The sequence below is a fragment of the Citrus sinensis genome, chromosome 7 (genome assembly GCF_022201045.2).
Source record: "Citrus sinensis cultivar Valencia sweet orange chromosome 7, DVS_A1.0, whole genome shotgun sequence".
Classification (NCBI taxonomy): domain Eukaryota; kingdom Viridiplantae; phylum Streptophyta; class Magnoliopsida; order Sapindales; family Rutaceae; genus Citrus; species Citrus sinensis.
The window spans coordinates 8,164,749-8,180,123 of NC_068562.1; the positions used below are offsets into that span (position 1 = coordinate 8,164,749).

Sequence of the window (15,375 nt, forward strand, 5' to 3'; positions counted from 1 at the left end):
ATCATGGATTTGAGATTTTTTTTTTTTAAAGTTCGTTTTCTTTTCTTTTTTTCTTTTTCTTTTTCCTTTTATTCCACTTTAAAGAAATCATACAATTTACAAGGACGTAACAATTCTATTCAATCCAATCACTATTTTGAAAAATGTTACAAAATTACTGTTAATTAAGGATTAATAGAACAAGCAGACATACTCATACATAAACCCACACAGTGTAACAAACTTTGCTAGAAACAAGTTTAGTGTGAAAAAAAGAAACCATTAAACCAGTATTTGATTCTTCGCACTTGATGTATCTACCATTACTGAACCCACTTTAAGATCACAGGGATTCTTGATATTGCACGTTAGCCTCCGCCAACCATTCACTGCCTTGTATAAAATTCCCCACCGTAAATTTCGCAGCCTCGTCTGTTGTGAGAGTGGGCCTATAACCAGCCCATTTAACCCGTCCCGAAGTTGGGGATCCCAGTCCAACGTTTTGGTACTCGGCATAGAATATGGATGTGGGTGGGTCTACGCCGCTGACCCATTCTTTCCAGCCTAATGCGTTCAAGAATGGCCCAATTGTGGATTGCATGATTACTGTGGTTGAAAATTCTTTCCAAGGCCTACCAAGATATGTTGCAGCTGTGAGTTTATCATCAAAACGAGAAAGTGTGCATTTTTGAATCGAAATGCCTGTGTTTTGATTAGGGTCCTTTTTGCCTTGAGCTGTGATGGTGTTGAATTGGTTTGGTAGAGGTTGCCTAGGCAGAATGTTGCAGTTTTGGAAAACAACTGCAGCATTGCCAAAAATGAAGTCGATAGTGCCCGTAATATCGCAGTCGCGGTAGAATTGACGATTTGAGTGGGCGTAGAGCGTGTCCTGATAGGCGTTAAACGAACACCGATAGAATACTGAACGGTCGGAGCCTGACCGAAAGGCCACCGCTTGGTGCTTCTCTGGCCCTGCCGTGTTGATGAATGTCATGTCCTTCGCAATGAACCCTCTACCAGCAACAGCTGATCATATGATTTTTATCAGTTAGTTACTCATTTAATATCTTTGATTTCACATCTAATTACATGGCATATTCTAATGTTTGACCCTTTCTCTAGAACCTACATAGAGACACAAAGTGGGGGATTCATGTTCTAATGTAACTCTTGCCGCCACAAAAAACCCTCAGCACACAAGATAGTAACATGTCATGTGCAATACTCTCTAACGTTATAAGATATGAAAATCCTGTACCTGCACTAAAATCTAGTGGCTGAGACAAGAAGGCAGCATTAAAGGCAAATTCATCAATAGATGTGCAACTACGCGAGGCCAAACTCTAATGGATTGAAATCATCGATCGATTGACTTGCTTTTTAGCCATTGCAGGCCATTCCTTTGATTGACTTCAATAAATACATGCTACAAACATGGGGACCACATGAGACAAGACAAGCACGTGGTGGGGTTACATAATCAAATCTTGTTTTAAATTATGTCCGAAGCAAAGTTTAAAGGGGACCAACCTACGGAATTATAGGTAGCTGCATCAAATCGAATTCACATGAGGGCTCATAAATTAATCATGATCCATGTGATTTTCTTAATCTAATGTTTAATTACTATAATTCACATAGCACTCACTTGGACGTCTGTAACAATGTGATATATGACCGATTGACACCTATATGCATGTTCATTTATTCTACTTATCAAATTCATATGACCACTAATTAAAAATCTACCGAAAGTAATTTTGTAAATAGAGGGAGGAAACTTACCAACGGTGGCGGTAGCGAAAGTGGGAGTGCCGTCAACAAAGTTCAAGCTGCCGGAAACTATAGTCATAGTCTTACCGTCACCGTACATCATCACATTCCACCTGCTCTTATCCAAAATCACATTCTCTCTGTAAGTTCCCTTCTTCACATATATCACAAATCTTGTAGGGCTTTTCTTTCGCACCGCAGCCACGGCAGCCTTAATGGTATCGTAATCCCCACTGCCGTCCTGCGCTACCGTGGCATCTGGCTTCGGGTTAGCCTCCTGGAGAAGCCTGCGGTCACCGGCTCCGACCCAATTCGGAAATCCCGAATCCGAATGATCAGATAATAACCTCCTGTGAACAGGAATATCAACCTTTCCCAATAGCCCCAGTACTTTTGAACCGATTGCAAGACTGTTACTAGCAAACTCGGAAGAGTTTTGCATGGCGGATCGTATATCTTTGAGAATATTTGAGTTCTGGTAATGCGATACGTTTAGCTCTTGCAAGGCGTCCAAGCACGTGTCCTGGTCGGTGATCGATGTGCTCAGCCATGTCTTCAAATCTTGAATCTTTTTTGATGATAAAAGCTTCTCTCCGCTACCAACTTGCATTGAGGATAAAGATTCGTTGACATGATCCAACGCGTCATCAAAGAGCGTCTCACAAACCTTAAGAGCTTCAATCACTTGAGGATCCTTCGTTTGCTGCTTCAGCTTCGAGGGATAGTTTTGTAATTTCCCAAGCTCATTCATGGCGACTTGTAAAGAGAGCTTGAAGAGGATTTCTGGGTCCTTGGTTACGTTTGATGCGTCGATGGAGGAAATGCTGGAGAAGCAAGAATCTGGGTACCGAGTCACGCTGCATACGGCTTTGAGTGAAGCCGCTGGGGTCAGCTGAGTTGCAGGCATATTATCGGAAGATGAATCGTTTTTGTTCTTGTGCACGACGACTCCAATGACTGCACCAATGATCACGGCCACAAGGACTATGGATGAGATGATTAAGATGATCACACGCTTACGTGTCTTTCGCCGGAATGCTTGTTGCTCGAGCTCATCGACTTTGCCATATCCCTTAAAGGATCTGATCGTTTCCATATTTGATATGGTTTATCACTTTATTGTACGTTTCTGTGTTTTATGGAAAAGAGATTGTCCGTGGGATGTCTTTTTTATATGTGTGGAAGGCAAAGATAGAATCTCTTTCTTCGATGCTTCTTCGTTAATCTTTCATTAAACGTTTAACCAGGATGTAACATCATTTTATATTCTATTCACGATTAAACAATAAAGGAATAACATCTAGATCTCTAACTTTTAGGAAAAATATACTCGAGGATATAGTTGGTAATTTTCTCTTTTTTACATACGAGTCTTTGCCATTACGTTTATTAGAATCCATTTCTACGGAGGATTTAACTCTTAAAACCTTGAAATTAGCTAACCTAAAAGATTTGTTATTTAAATATTTTGTTTTTGGGATGTAATTCTTAGATCATAGATACTATCAAACAAATTATAGTAAAATATCTATTGAGTGCCGTACAAATGAGAAAGAGAGATTTTCTCAGATTTCGTATAGTAGAAGACGAGATAACAAATTAATAATGATCAGACAAAGAAGGTATGTATATACTCCATGTGCCAATTTTTGCACTAGGTCGCAAGGCGTGCCCTAGCCTCGTTTTGACAATTCATACATCTCAACGTTGACCAAATAATGACTTCATATAGTGCCGTACAAATGAGAAAGAGAGATTTTCTCAGATTTCGTACAGTAGAAGACGAGATAACAAATTAATAATGATCAGACAAAGAAGGTATGTATATACTCCATGTGCCAATTTTTGCACTAGGTAGCAAGGTGTGCCCTAGCCTCGTTTTGACAATTCATACATCTCAACGTTGACCAAATAATGACTTCATATAGTGAGAATGAAGATTACCCAAATATTTCTAGCGAATAAAAACTCTTCTCTCTCTCTCTCTCTCTCTCTCTCTCTAAGGCTACTTCATTTCAATAAAAGATGTGACAAATGCGAGTGATAGAATTGCCTACTGATCCATCCCATTGAAGCAGTTATTAGAATTTTTACTTTATTTTTTAAATTAAGTTTTTAGGTTGAACTTATTTAAAAATTATTAACAGATTATACCTTTGTTCGTAATTTTATTGAAATGAAAGGGGCTCACTGCTATTACCACATTATACGACCGGTTTAACATTTTATGGCTTCTTGCCCTTTCCTTCTTTTCTTTTTGTTTGGAAAGCACAGTGTCTATTTCGTTTAACAATAAACGACATAATTAATTATTGGCACTCATCGAAGGTAAACAAATAAATCAACGTATACTAAACAACGGCATGCATGCCATGTCATATCATAATTTCTTCTAGTTAAAAATTTAACTACTAGCTATAAAAATTCAATATATCCAACGCGGCAAATTCTACACACGGTGTCAACTTAATTAATAATTAGTATTGCTTTAGTCATAAGCCATTTGGCTCCATGATATGATAGCGAGTTTCTAGCTGTAATTACCAGGTATGGCTCTGGGCCTCGGGCCCGTCTAACAAATATAATTTTACTTACTCGGTAGGGAAAATGGACCACATATTATGGCTTAGTGGAGATTACGTATGTCGTGATTTTTTTTCCAGCTGTGGCCTACACACGTGGTTTTAAGAAATTCTTGCTACAAAATTCTATGTGCAGCTTTTGTGCAATTCGGCACTGCAAACTTTATATGCACAAAATTGAAATGCTATATGAAAAGTGCCCAAAGACCACCATATATGTCCAAAATTAATCTCCTTCAATCTTGTGATTGAAGCCGCTTGTGCCTTGTTCTTTCGGTTTGGAACAAGTAAAATGTAGACATGTGTATTTTTGTAGCTAGGAATTAAAGAGTCGTTTTCGCTATTAATTGTATAATCCCACTTTGCGCGTGGATATAACATTTACTTATCTTGTGAGAATTGGTCTTTTTAAGGGGAATATAGATGGGGGTCCACTAAAACAATCGATAACAAGAACTTTTCTAACGCTTGTAGCACAATCCTGGACTGGTCGTTATTGGGTGAGCTCGAGCCCTACGGAGTTTCTATATGATCTCTGTTCTACGCGCGTACACGGGTGGACTTATTTATCTAAAAGACAATGAGAATTGATGTATCTTTGAAGAGTAATGATATATTTACAAACTCTTATATAAATTTATTTTGTACAAACTGATGTAACGTTAATTCATTAGTTGAATTAAATATCTCTTGGTCCATATTATTTATTTATATTATTTTATATTTTCATTCAACTAATAAAATTAATGTCACATCAGTCTGTACAAGATAATTTTGTACAAGAGTTTGTGGCTGTATCATCACTCATCTTTGAATGTGGCCACTAGAGCTATTCCTTCCGATTGACGTAGATTTTTTTGAGGTAATGTTTGGTATAACTTTTCAAATAAAATTTATTTCAATAAAATTTTTGTGAATAGAACTTTTACGAATAAGATTTTTACCCTAAAAAATTTTAATTATTTAGTTATCAATAAAAATTTTTATGAAAAATTAAAAAATTATGTTATTAGAAAAGTTTTCTAAGTTTTCTAAGTTATATTATGAAAATAATAAAATAAGATTGTCAAATAAGTAAAAAATATTTTAGAAAACTTAGACATTTTAACATTTAAAAAAACTTTTTAGCCTCTACTTTCAAAGTTCTAAAAGCTGACATTTTTCTAATAGAGGCAAAATAGTTTATTTAGTTTTTAAAAACTCTACTAAAAAAATAACTAAAAAAAAATTGTAAGAGCTTATGAGATTAAACAAACACTTATGACCACTAAATGGGCCTACCAAACAAGCACTTAATCACAATTGACCTCTAGTTTATATTATAATAGATGAATTTGGACTCTCAATAAATCTTATTTTGTAAAAACATTAGAATGTACTAACTTAGAGAGCGTTTGGTGCAGCTGCTCCCCATGCTTTAATTTAGGAGAATATCCCCTGGAACAAAGCATGGGAGCAGCTGCCCCAAACGGACCCTTAGAAAAATATCATATATATACTCCACATTTAAGAGTAGATTCTACATCTTCTGAAAGGCTGAAAACTGGATATCTAAATTTAAGCCATTACATAACTGATTTAACAGATTCTAGTACATTTCTAATGCTAAAATTAGCAGATGTATAATCTACCATTCAAGAGAAGAATTATAATATACACTCCATGATTTGTTAAAAAGCAAAAATCTTATGAGCATAATTCATACACAAAACCTAATGCGAGAATTAAGTACCGTTCTGCCTTAAATATCTACTATTGCTGATATGTCGAAGCTGGACTTCATGAATAGACAGTTATGAGTTAATATTAGATTTGATGAAGCGTGGAGGGCAGGCAAATCCACAAATTTGCCTTAGTCAAAAGTTCGTGCTAATGAGTGTTAATATTTATTTGTGTTGACATTATCATGGGGACATACCCTCCAACTTTTCCAAATCACGAAACGATTCTTTGTGAACAGCAGATCATGAATTTGAATTCGATTTGTCGTTTTCCAATTGGACTCGTTCACGTACGCAATAAACGTGCACCAGACAACGTGATGATGTGAAAGCTCAACACAAAGAGCCGTTGATCCCACCGACACCTTATATTCTTTATATTTCATAATTCCTTTTAAAAAAAAAAAAAAACCAAAAAACAACTAATCCTTCCATTTATTTCGAAACCGTGATCTTTCAATTAGAAAAGACCATCCTTTTAATCACGGGCCCCATCGCAATCTCCTGTTATCTATAATTCGATCTCTGGTATATAGACATGATGTTTTGTCAAGAACGCGACGAATGATTTTATTGTGTGACCAAGATTGATGTTGAAGATGATTTAATTTCAAGAAGCCGGAAATTATTATTCTTCTCATGCTATTTTATTTCTTGTAAATCACACAATAGTATTTGTGAGATCGAAGCCACGAATAAGACACGCTCAATCAAATATTACAAATTGAAAGACCCGAGATCGATGGATCCACTAATACAAAACATATTAATTAAAACTCCTAGTGAATATTACAAACCAAGGGAGAATGGGAAACCAGTGGAGCCCAGCCAGCTACTACCAGCAATGAAGCTTCCAGGAGTAAAAGCTTGAGCCTCGGTAGCACTTGTAATAACCCTAAATCCCTTCCATTTCACTCTCCCTGAAGTTCCGGCACCGGCTCCGCTGTTCTGATGCTCTCCGTAAAACAATGTGTTCAACGCGAAGTTACCATCCCACTCGTGCCACCCGGCAGGGTGGATCAAGTCAGTAATCGACGACTGCATGATCACCGTCCTCGAGTACTCCTTCCAGGGCCTGCCGAGGTACGTCGGGAAACTACCCTGAACCGGTTTTAAATCGGAGGTGGCACCAATCCTAGATTTTTGAATGACAATGCCGGTGTTTTGGTTAGGGTCAGTCCTGCCTTGGGCTGTGACCATATTTTTTTGGCCGGAATTGGGCTTTCGTGCATGGATGTCACAATTTTGTAACACGGCTGCAGCATTACCAAAAATGAAATCAACCGTGCCAGCAATTAAGCAGTTCACAAAGAACTGGCGGTTCGAGTGGACGTAGAGTGTGTCTTGGTAAGCTAACATATCGCAATTGTAAAATGCTGAAAGGTCAGCTCCCACTCGCAGTGCCACTGCCTGGTGCTTTGAGGGGCCTGCTGTGTTTTGGAATGTAATGTCTCGGGCCAAGAATCCTTCACCAACAACAGCTGCATGACATATGACGTACGCATGTTGAGAAAGAAAAATAAACGTTAGTATGATGACATGAGATGCACGTAAAATCGTTTAATGAGACAAAAAAAAAATGCATGTGAACAAAGAGACAAATTTAATTAATTAGTGAATTGACAGTGTGATTAAACGATTGAATTGAAGGAAAGAGACATGGGAAGCTTCAAGGAAGCATCAGTGGCTAGACAGTGGCATCTAAAAGGGTTACGTAAAAAAGTATCAAAAGTCAGAATCAAACTATACATGTTCCAAAATAATAAGTGTGTCTATAGACTATATATGATGAATAAAGCAATCTATGCTCAGCTGTAAACCACACTCTTCAGTCTTTACTCATCATCAACTTGTCCACACGGGGGAAAAGCAAACCTGTGGTCAGTTGAAATTTATATACACATGCATATATAAATTATAGCAGACACTGGTATTAATAAAGTGCTTTCTGGGTCACCAATTATTCATTTTCTAAAAGGACAGACTGCAGAAAATTCAAAAAGATTGGCATTTCGGATGTGCTAGTTTTTCATTTCATTCCAAAATTCAAATAATTGAGACTTTGTCCAGATGGCAAGACCTTATGTCACCCATGTGCTAGCTTCAAAAATAAATAAATGATGGGACAAAGAATCAGCCATTCTTTGCTGATTCATCGCCTCTGATTTGTGTGTGGACAAAGAGACCCAGATTTGATGAGTATAATCTGGGACCAACAACGGTATGACAAACAAGTTAATGGACAAATGTCACCACAGTTTTAAAACTAGAAGACTTTTGTTCCAAGGGGCAATTGATTTAGTATAGAGCTGAAATATATCAAGGTTAAAAAAAAAAAGAAATTAATCTTTGAAAACTTGAGCATAGAAGGTCTAGAACGCAAACTTCAAACATCCATTTGGTCCGGTTTACACTTCCTACCTAGCTGTACTATGCTTGATCTTTTATGAAATATGAAGGAAAAAAAAAATTCCTCATGCCGTCGATGTTTACCTAAAATTTACATACATACATACATACATACATATATATACATACATACATATATATATATATATAGTGCGGAAAAGTTTTAAAATCAGATAAGTTTTAAAAACCTTCAGTTTTAAATTTTTAAAATTATGCAATTTTAAAGATTTTTTGTATTTTTCTGCACTTTCAAATTTTTGACCGGAACATTTCTATATATATATAAGTTCAGTGAATATTGACGCAGCACCAACTTCATCAATGGAGTAATTAATATGGTTGTTTTCTCAACTAATTCATCGTGACTACAGAAGAAAATGTAGACGTGTTGATACTAACGTAATATCAGTTACAATCTTATATCATCAGGATTCCGGGCCAGTTTGTAACCGTTGTTTTTCAGATTAATTTTCTCATAAAAAAATAGTAATGCAATTAATACAGTTAATGAAAAGTAGACTTACCAACTGTAGCAGACTTGAAAGTTGTGCTTCCATCAACCACATTTCTACTTCCTGTGATGATAGTTCTAGTCCTTCCGTCACCGATGAACATTATATTTTTATGCTTCTTTGTCACCTCAACATTTTCCCGATAAACACCAGCTTTAATCCTAATAATATACCGCTTAGTGCCTCCCTGAGGAGCCGCCGCCACCGCTGCCGCCACCGTCTTAAAGTTTCCGCTGCCATCTGCCGCCACCACCGCGTTCGGTGTCACCGACGAGGACTGCAACAGCCTCCTGTCGCCGGGGGACAGCCACGCCGGCCACCCATCAACCGTACTGGTCTCCTCTGTCAGCTTCCTGTTGTTTGAAGTCCTCATGATCATCATGTCAGTGTCCGTCATGTTCTTGATCATAGCAAGCGCATTGCTACACATCTTCTCAACATGAACCTGGCCGTCTGACAACGCATCCCGCACGTGCTTATTAGCATCATCATGCGAGAACCCATCAAGACACGTCCCCTGATTGGTCATCGCGGCACTCATTAAGGTTTTGAGATCATCCGCATGCTGTGATAAAGATTTCTTGTTCGGGTACTCCTCAAGATCCTCGACGGCTTTGTGTAACTCATCAAGAGTCTCATCGATCGTCTCAAGACAGTCATGGAGAGCAACCTTTTCCCGTTTGGTGAGATTCGTTCTCTTCAAGAGCTTCTGAATCCCGAAGTAGTTGTGTTCCACGGCTGTTGTTGTGATATTTAAGGACATCTCAATAACGTCCTTTTGGCTTGTCACCTTTTTGGAGGCCTCTGGAACGGCAGCAATAGCCGAAAAGCATAAGTCCGGGTACCTTGTGCTGCTGCATGATGATTTGAGGATAGCATGATGAGGCTCGTTGCCGTTGTCGCCGGAGTTTTTTCTTGAGTTCACTCCGGCGACAATGCCGATTACGGCAGCAACAACGAGTAGCGTTGCAAAAAGAGCTAAGAATAGTTTCTTTTTTTTCTTGGGAATATTGGAAATGTTTTGGTTGCTAGAAGATTCAGAAAGTTTTGTGAAGAATTCTTTTATGTGGGTCATTTTTTTTCTCGATAAGAGAGAACAAAAGATAAGGCTATGGATTGGACAGTGAATGAACGAACGAGTGAAGGAAGAGGTTGTTTATATAGAGAGTGAATGGAGAGTTGGCTTGAATAATTAATTATTGATTACATCTAGGAGGATTAATTTTCCACACAATAGCCCACGTGAATATTGGTTTCGCTTAAAGTTTTTTATTTTCAATTTTTAAAATTTATTTTACGTAATTAACGTAATTTATTGCGAATTTGCTATTCTAGGTATTTGTCTATTTGTTCTTTAGAGACCCGTCGTAGCATTAAATAGACGTCTACTTTAACTACTTTATCTCGTAAATTTGTTCCTTCATTATGCAAACATCAAGGAGCACGTCACAACTTGCAATTGGGAAAACAATAAAAGGGTCGGAATCTTTTGTCGTTTTAATTAATTAATTAGAGAATGAAAGCGGGATTTAAATTAATAATGTTACATATTTACTGATTTTGGAAACTTAATTGAAATACTTATTGATGTGCCACCAATTATTTAATGTCATGTATTATAATATTAATTAATTATTAAATTATTATTTTTTACAATCCACTAATATTACATTATTAAATATTGTAATTGAATATCAAAAATAGTAAGGATGCCATCACTCTTTACTTTTATGCATGTGAATGTAACAGCCACGTGAACGTTGGTTACTCTTGTTTTATTGTCAAATTTTCTTTCTTTGTTTTTTCTCAAATTTATTTTGTATAACACAAGTTATTGCAATTGGGTATTTGTTTATTTGTTCTGTAGAGACTCGCTGTAACCTTAGATAATCATCTACTCTTAACATAAAGTGCAGCCCTCTTTACCAGTGAATGGATCCTAATGGAACCCATAACTCAGTCGTGTAAGAAACTGTAAATTACGTTAACGTAAGGCAGCCAAAACCTTACTACATTTGTTTGGCAAATTTGAAGGCGCATGTTGCAACTTGCAATTGTGGACACATTAAAAGAGGAGAATTTTTGTCGTTTTACCTTTAAAATTATCACGAATTCTTTCGTTACAATCATTTTTTATTAATTGTTTTGTTCCCCATGCATGCTATTAGCCTATTATCAGTAAGCACGTTTAACTCCTGTGTGTGTGTGTGTAGTGTAATTAAAGTTATCATTCGATATAGCTAGCTAGCCATATGCAGGATGCATCCTCTGACAATTACATGCTGCCACTTGCCTTTGGCATGCCATTACAACAATCAAGGACCCTATATATAATTGTATATATATACATAACTTTAGCATCTTCAATCATTTCTTTTTGAAGGCTTCCAAGTTCGTCTGGGCAAACTACATCAACACACTGCATGCAGACTCCCCTTTCAAGTAGTTGTCTCACACAACTCGCCATCTTTTGACTATTCAGCACTTTGCCTACTTGATATTTTATTCATTGATGTCATCCACATTATCAATTGCGAAATTAAATATGAATGATAATACCTTTTCATTCTTGCATTGTGAATGATGGCGACAACATTATCCATTAATGGTATCGTAATGTGCTCTTCATTTATGTGTGTGCATACATAAACAAATCAAGGGCATGCCATAACAAAATAACTCATGGGTCGAACCTTGGAATTGACATGACTATATATTTTCAAACAATCCATCTCAATCATGAACTTCGTTGAATAAACCAAAACATTAGATTGTTGCAATTTTCTTGAAATTATTGGCGGATATCTAGAAAGAATTGAAATGATATTGTGTAACAAACATTCAATTAATATTGATTTTGATTGGAACAAATTGTTGTGTGGACTATATATATACTGGTAAATCAATAACGAAATTAAATATGAATGATAATGCCTTATCATTCTTGCATTGTGAATGATGGCGACAACATTATGGATCTGTAAAGACAAATCTAGCTTTATCACTCATAGTACTATATTAGATTTGCATCGAATAGCTTAATTAAACTTATAGGGTGAGCTATTTATCTTACAGATTTCTACTGGATTTAACATAATAATATCATTTAGGCATGTGCTTTTTTCAATACTTGAACGATTGAGGAAAGTTTGCATCTCTTTTGTAAAGCAAATTAATCAGCAAGTGGGATTCCCATTACATAAATAAATTAACCATGTACTAATTAAAGTAAGGTTTTGTTGATTACTTTATCTAAAACTTTTTCTTTATCAAGCATTGGATTCCTCTCTCTCTCTCTCTCTCTCTCTCTCTCTCTCTCTCTCTCTCTCTCTCTCTCTCTCTCTATATATATATATATATATATATATATATATATATATATATATATGGGTTCGCCTAAGTTACATTCAGTGTAACTTACGGCCAGCATGTAAAAATTCATCTAGTCCCTCATACTCTATGTTATTTATACTTTATTCATAAGTATTATAAAACTTTTGGATTGTAAAATTTCATTTAGCCCCTTATGTTCAATTTTATTTTATTGAAATCCTAGAGTTTGAATTCGCCCCCTATAATTTTAAATTTCCAAAATAACCTCCATTTAATTAAAAAACATAATTATTATCAAATGAATTCTAATTATAACTATTATTCTATTATAATCATAAATATAATTATATTCTTTAAATAGATTATTATTTTTATTATTAATAACAAGAATAAAAAGTGTTATAATTAATTAATCTATTAACAATAATTAATAATAAATTTTTGTTAAATTGTTAATAATAATAATAATTAACGATAATTATTATTAATAATTAATTTTGACTAATAATAACAATAAGAATAATTAAAAATAAAATAATAATTATGATAAAAATTAATGAATGATTTTATAGCAATTGGTTATAATTTAACTCATTCGGATTTAGATTCTAAGACAAAGCAAATATATAAATGGTAATAAAGCTCATTTTAATTACGATTCCCGCAGTTCAAGCAAATAAATTATTCAATTAGATCGCTCTATATTATTTACAATTTATTCATAAGTATTATGAATTTTATAGTGCATTCACTAAATAGGAATCAAATTTAGCTGGAAACATAATGAATTAAAATCAGAATAGCTAGAATTAAAATAAGGAATTAGAATCATAATAATTTATTTACTTGAACTGTAGAAATCGTAATTAGAATAAGTTGTATTACCATTTATTTGTTTATTTTATCTTAGAATGAAAATCATAATGAGTTAAATTGTAACATTGCTATAAAATTATTAATTAATTTTTATCACAATTATTATTTTATATTTTAATTATTGTTATTGTTATTATTATTCAAAAATTAATTATTAATAATAATTATCGTTAATTATTATTATTATTAACAATTTAACGAAAAATTATTATTAATTATTGTTAATAGATTAATTAATTATAAAAATTTTTATTCTTGTTATTAATAATAAAAATAATAATCTATTTAAAGAATATAATTATATTTATGATTATAATAAAATAATAGTTATTAATTAAATGGAGGTCATTTTGGAAATTTAAAATTATAGGGGGCGAATTCATACTTTAGGGTTTCAATAATATAAAATTGAGTGTATGAGATTAAACGAAATTTTATAATTAAGAAAGTTTTATAATACTTACGAATGAATTATAAATAACATAGAGTATAGGGGGCTCAATGACATTTTACATGCTGACCGTAGGTTACGTTAAATGTAACTTAGGGGACCCATATATATATATAGCTAAAATTGGCAAGTACTCGAGATATTCTTATTACATGCTTAGCATCAATTAGAAGATTTAACTCAAAATTTATTATGCATGTTTTGTGAAGACTAGATGCCATAAACTCTTCATTTAATAATATTATAAGAAGCATAAAGAGGGGAAAAAATCAATGAATAAAGAAGAACAATGATGATTAATTAGTTCATATTTTAAGTAAATTATAGTAATAATTAAAGATTTAATTAAGTGACTTGCTTTCGTTAGCAAATGAAGCCGCCTCTGACTTGCTTTTGTTAGTAAATGAAGCCGCCTCTATGTCCCGGCCCCCCTACATCTCGAGATATCCAGATGAGCAATAAGCCAAAGAGCTTTACATTACAGATTGTGAAGATATTATTGCCACCGAGCTAATATTGTTAGAAACAAATAAAAGAAAAGAAAAGGACATTACATGCATCCATCATTCCAGCTAATCTTTGCAAGCAAAGCGTGTTATTTTGGACTCCCTCTCGTTTACTTGTTTCTGGAAGCCCCTGCATAGACTGAAAAAAGTTCACAAATTATTCACATTATACTTATATAATACATATGCTTTGATCATATTACTAGTTAATTAATGAAGTGGGAAGAATATGCATCAAATTAACAATTTTTTTTTTTGGTAAACTTAGGTGGAAAGTGGGACAACAAATCATTATATAAGAGTTTAAATTATAAAGCATATGAGACTCAATTTGCTTCAAGAATCACCTCTAGCTTCTTTTTTGACATCTTTAATTTTTTTTTTTAAGACGCCCGAACTAATAATGGGTATTGTTAAATTGACCATTTTACTGACTTTCACATAATTAATTAATGTGAACGGGCTCCGCACACTTGCTCCTAGTTCATTTAATTTGTTCGTAAAAGCATTACATCTGAAAATTCAACGCAAGGCTCAAGCCATAATGTGTATGGAAAACATCGGAGGCAAATTATAATTAACGTGACCCACCATGCACAATCCACTCTCAAATATTCAAAGCTTTATCGCATATAGAATTTGAAGACCATGCTTGCATATATTATCTTACAATTGAATTAAATTTGATCTTTGTCTTCCAGCACAGCATCAATAATTGGTGGGTGCTTCCAAGCTGTATATATTAATTTTTCCCAACCGTTAATCACGGTTTTTTTATTATTCAAAAAGCATCAATTTCAAAAGAATTTAATTATAGCCTTTAATCTGGCGATTCTTTTATTCATTATTATTATAATTTAAAGTATTTCTCGATGGACCTATTCACATGCTATCAATGACTTACAGATAAGAGACTTATTTCTTTCTTTTCTTTTTTGTTCTTTCTCTAATATAAATAGGCACTCACACTCTTAATATATGATATAGGATTTGTTTGAGATTAAGGTGTTATGACTTTTAAGTTACAGTTGATGTGGGAAAAAAAGTATAGTTATGGAATAAAAATTAATAATATATAGTAAATATAAATTTTAAATAATAATTTTGATAAAATTATTAAATATATAATAAATTTTCTATTATACAAGTGAAAAATCATATTAATATGACTTCCAAACTACAGTAGTTAGTGTTTACCAAACACTTTAGTGAGTTACAGCTACTCAATCTCAA

The 15,375-nt window shown here is 34.2% G+C and overlaps 2 protein-coding genes across 2 annotated transcripts; both read right to left on the reverse strand.

Moving 5' to 3' along the window:
* Window positions 1–95: 95 nt before the first annotated feature.
* Window positions 96–2,982, reverse strand: LOC102620200 (pectinesterase 3). The gene is made up of 2 exons (XM_006465740.4): window positions 1,765–2,982; window positions 96–1,005 (listed from the first exon to the last, which is right to left on the reverse strand). The coding sequence occupies exons 1-2, from the start codon at window positions 2,846–2,848 to the stop codon at window positions 323–325; spliced, it is 1,767 nt and encodes a 588-aa protein (XP_006465803.2). The 5' UTR covers window positions 2,849–2,982; the 3' UTR covers window positions 96–322.
* A 3,678-nt stretch (window positions 2,983–6,660) lies between these two features.
* Window positions 6,661–10,079, reverse strand: PECS-1.1 (pectinesterase). The gene is made up of 2 exons (NM_001288930.1): window positions 8,989–10,079; window positions 6,661–7,536 (listed from the first exon to the last, which is right to left on the reverse strand). The coding sequence occupies exons 1-2, from the start codon at window positions 10,049–10,051 to the stop codon at window positions 6,845–6,847; spliced, it is 1,755 nt and encodes a 584-aa protein (NP_001275859.1). The 5' UTR covers window positions 10,052–10,079; the 3' UTR covers window positions 6,661–6,844.
* Window positions 10,080–15,375: the final 5,296 nt, after the last annotated feature.

Bases quoted from the DNA above. Each gene is read 5' to 3' on its own strand.
- LOC102620200 (XM_006465740.4), bottom strand. From the start codon at position 2,848: ATGGAAACGATCAGATCCTTTAAGGGATATGGCAAAGTCGATGAGCTC. The intron at 1,006-1,764 runs GTAAGTTTCCTC...TCATATGATCAG, and splicing joins TTTCGCTACCGCCACCGTTG to CTGTTGCTGGTAGAGGGTTC.
- PECS-1.1 (NM_001288930.1), bottom strand. From the start codon at position 10,051: ATGACCCACATAAAAGAATTCTTCACAAAACTTTCTGAATCTTCTAGC. The intron at 7,537-8,988 runs GTAAGTCTACTT...TATGTCATGCAG, and splicing joins TTTCAAGTCTGCTACAGTTG to CTGTTGTTGGTGAAGGATTC.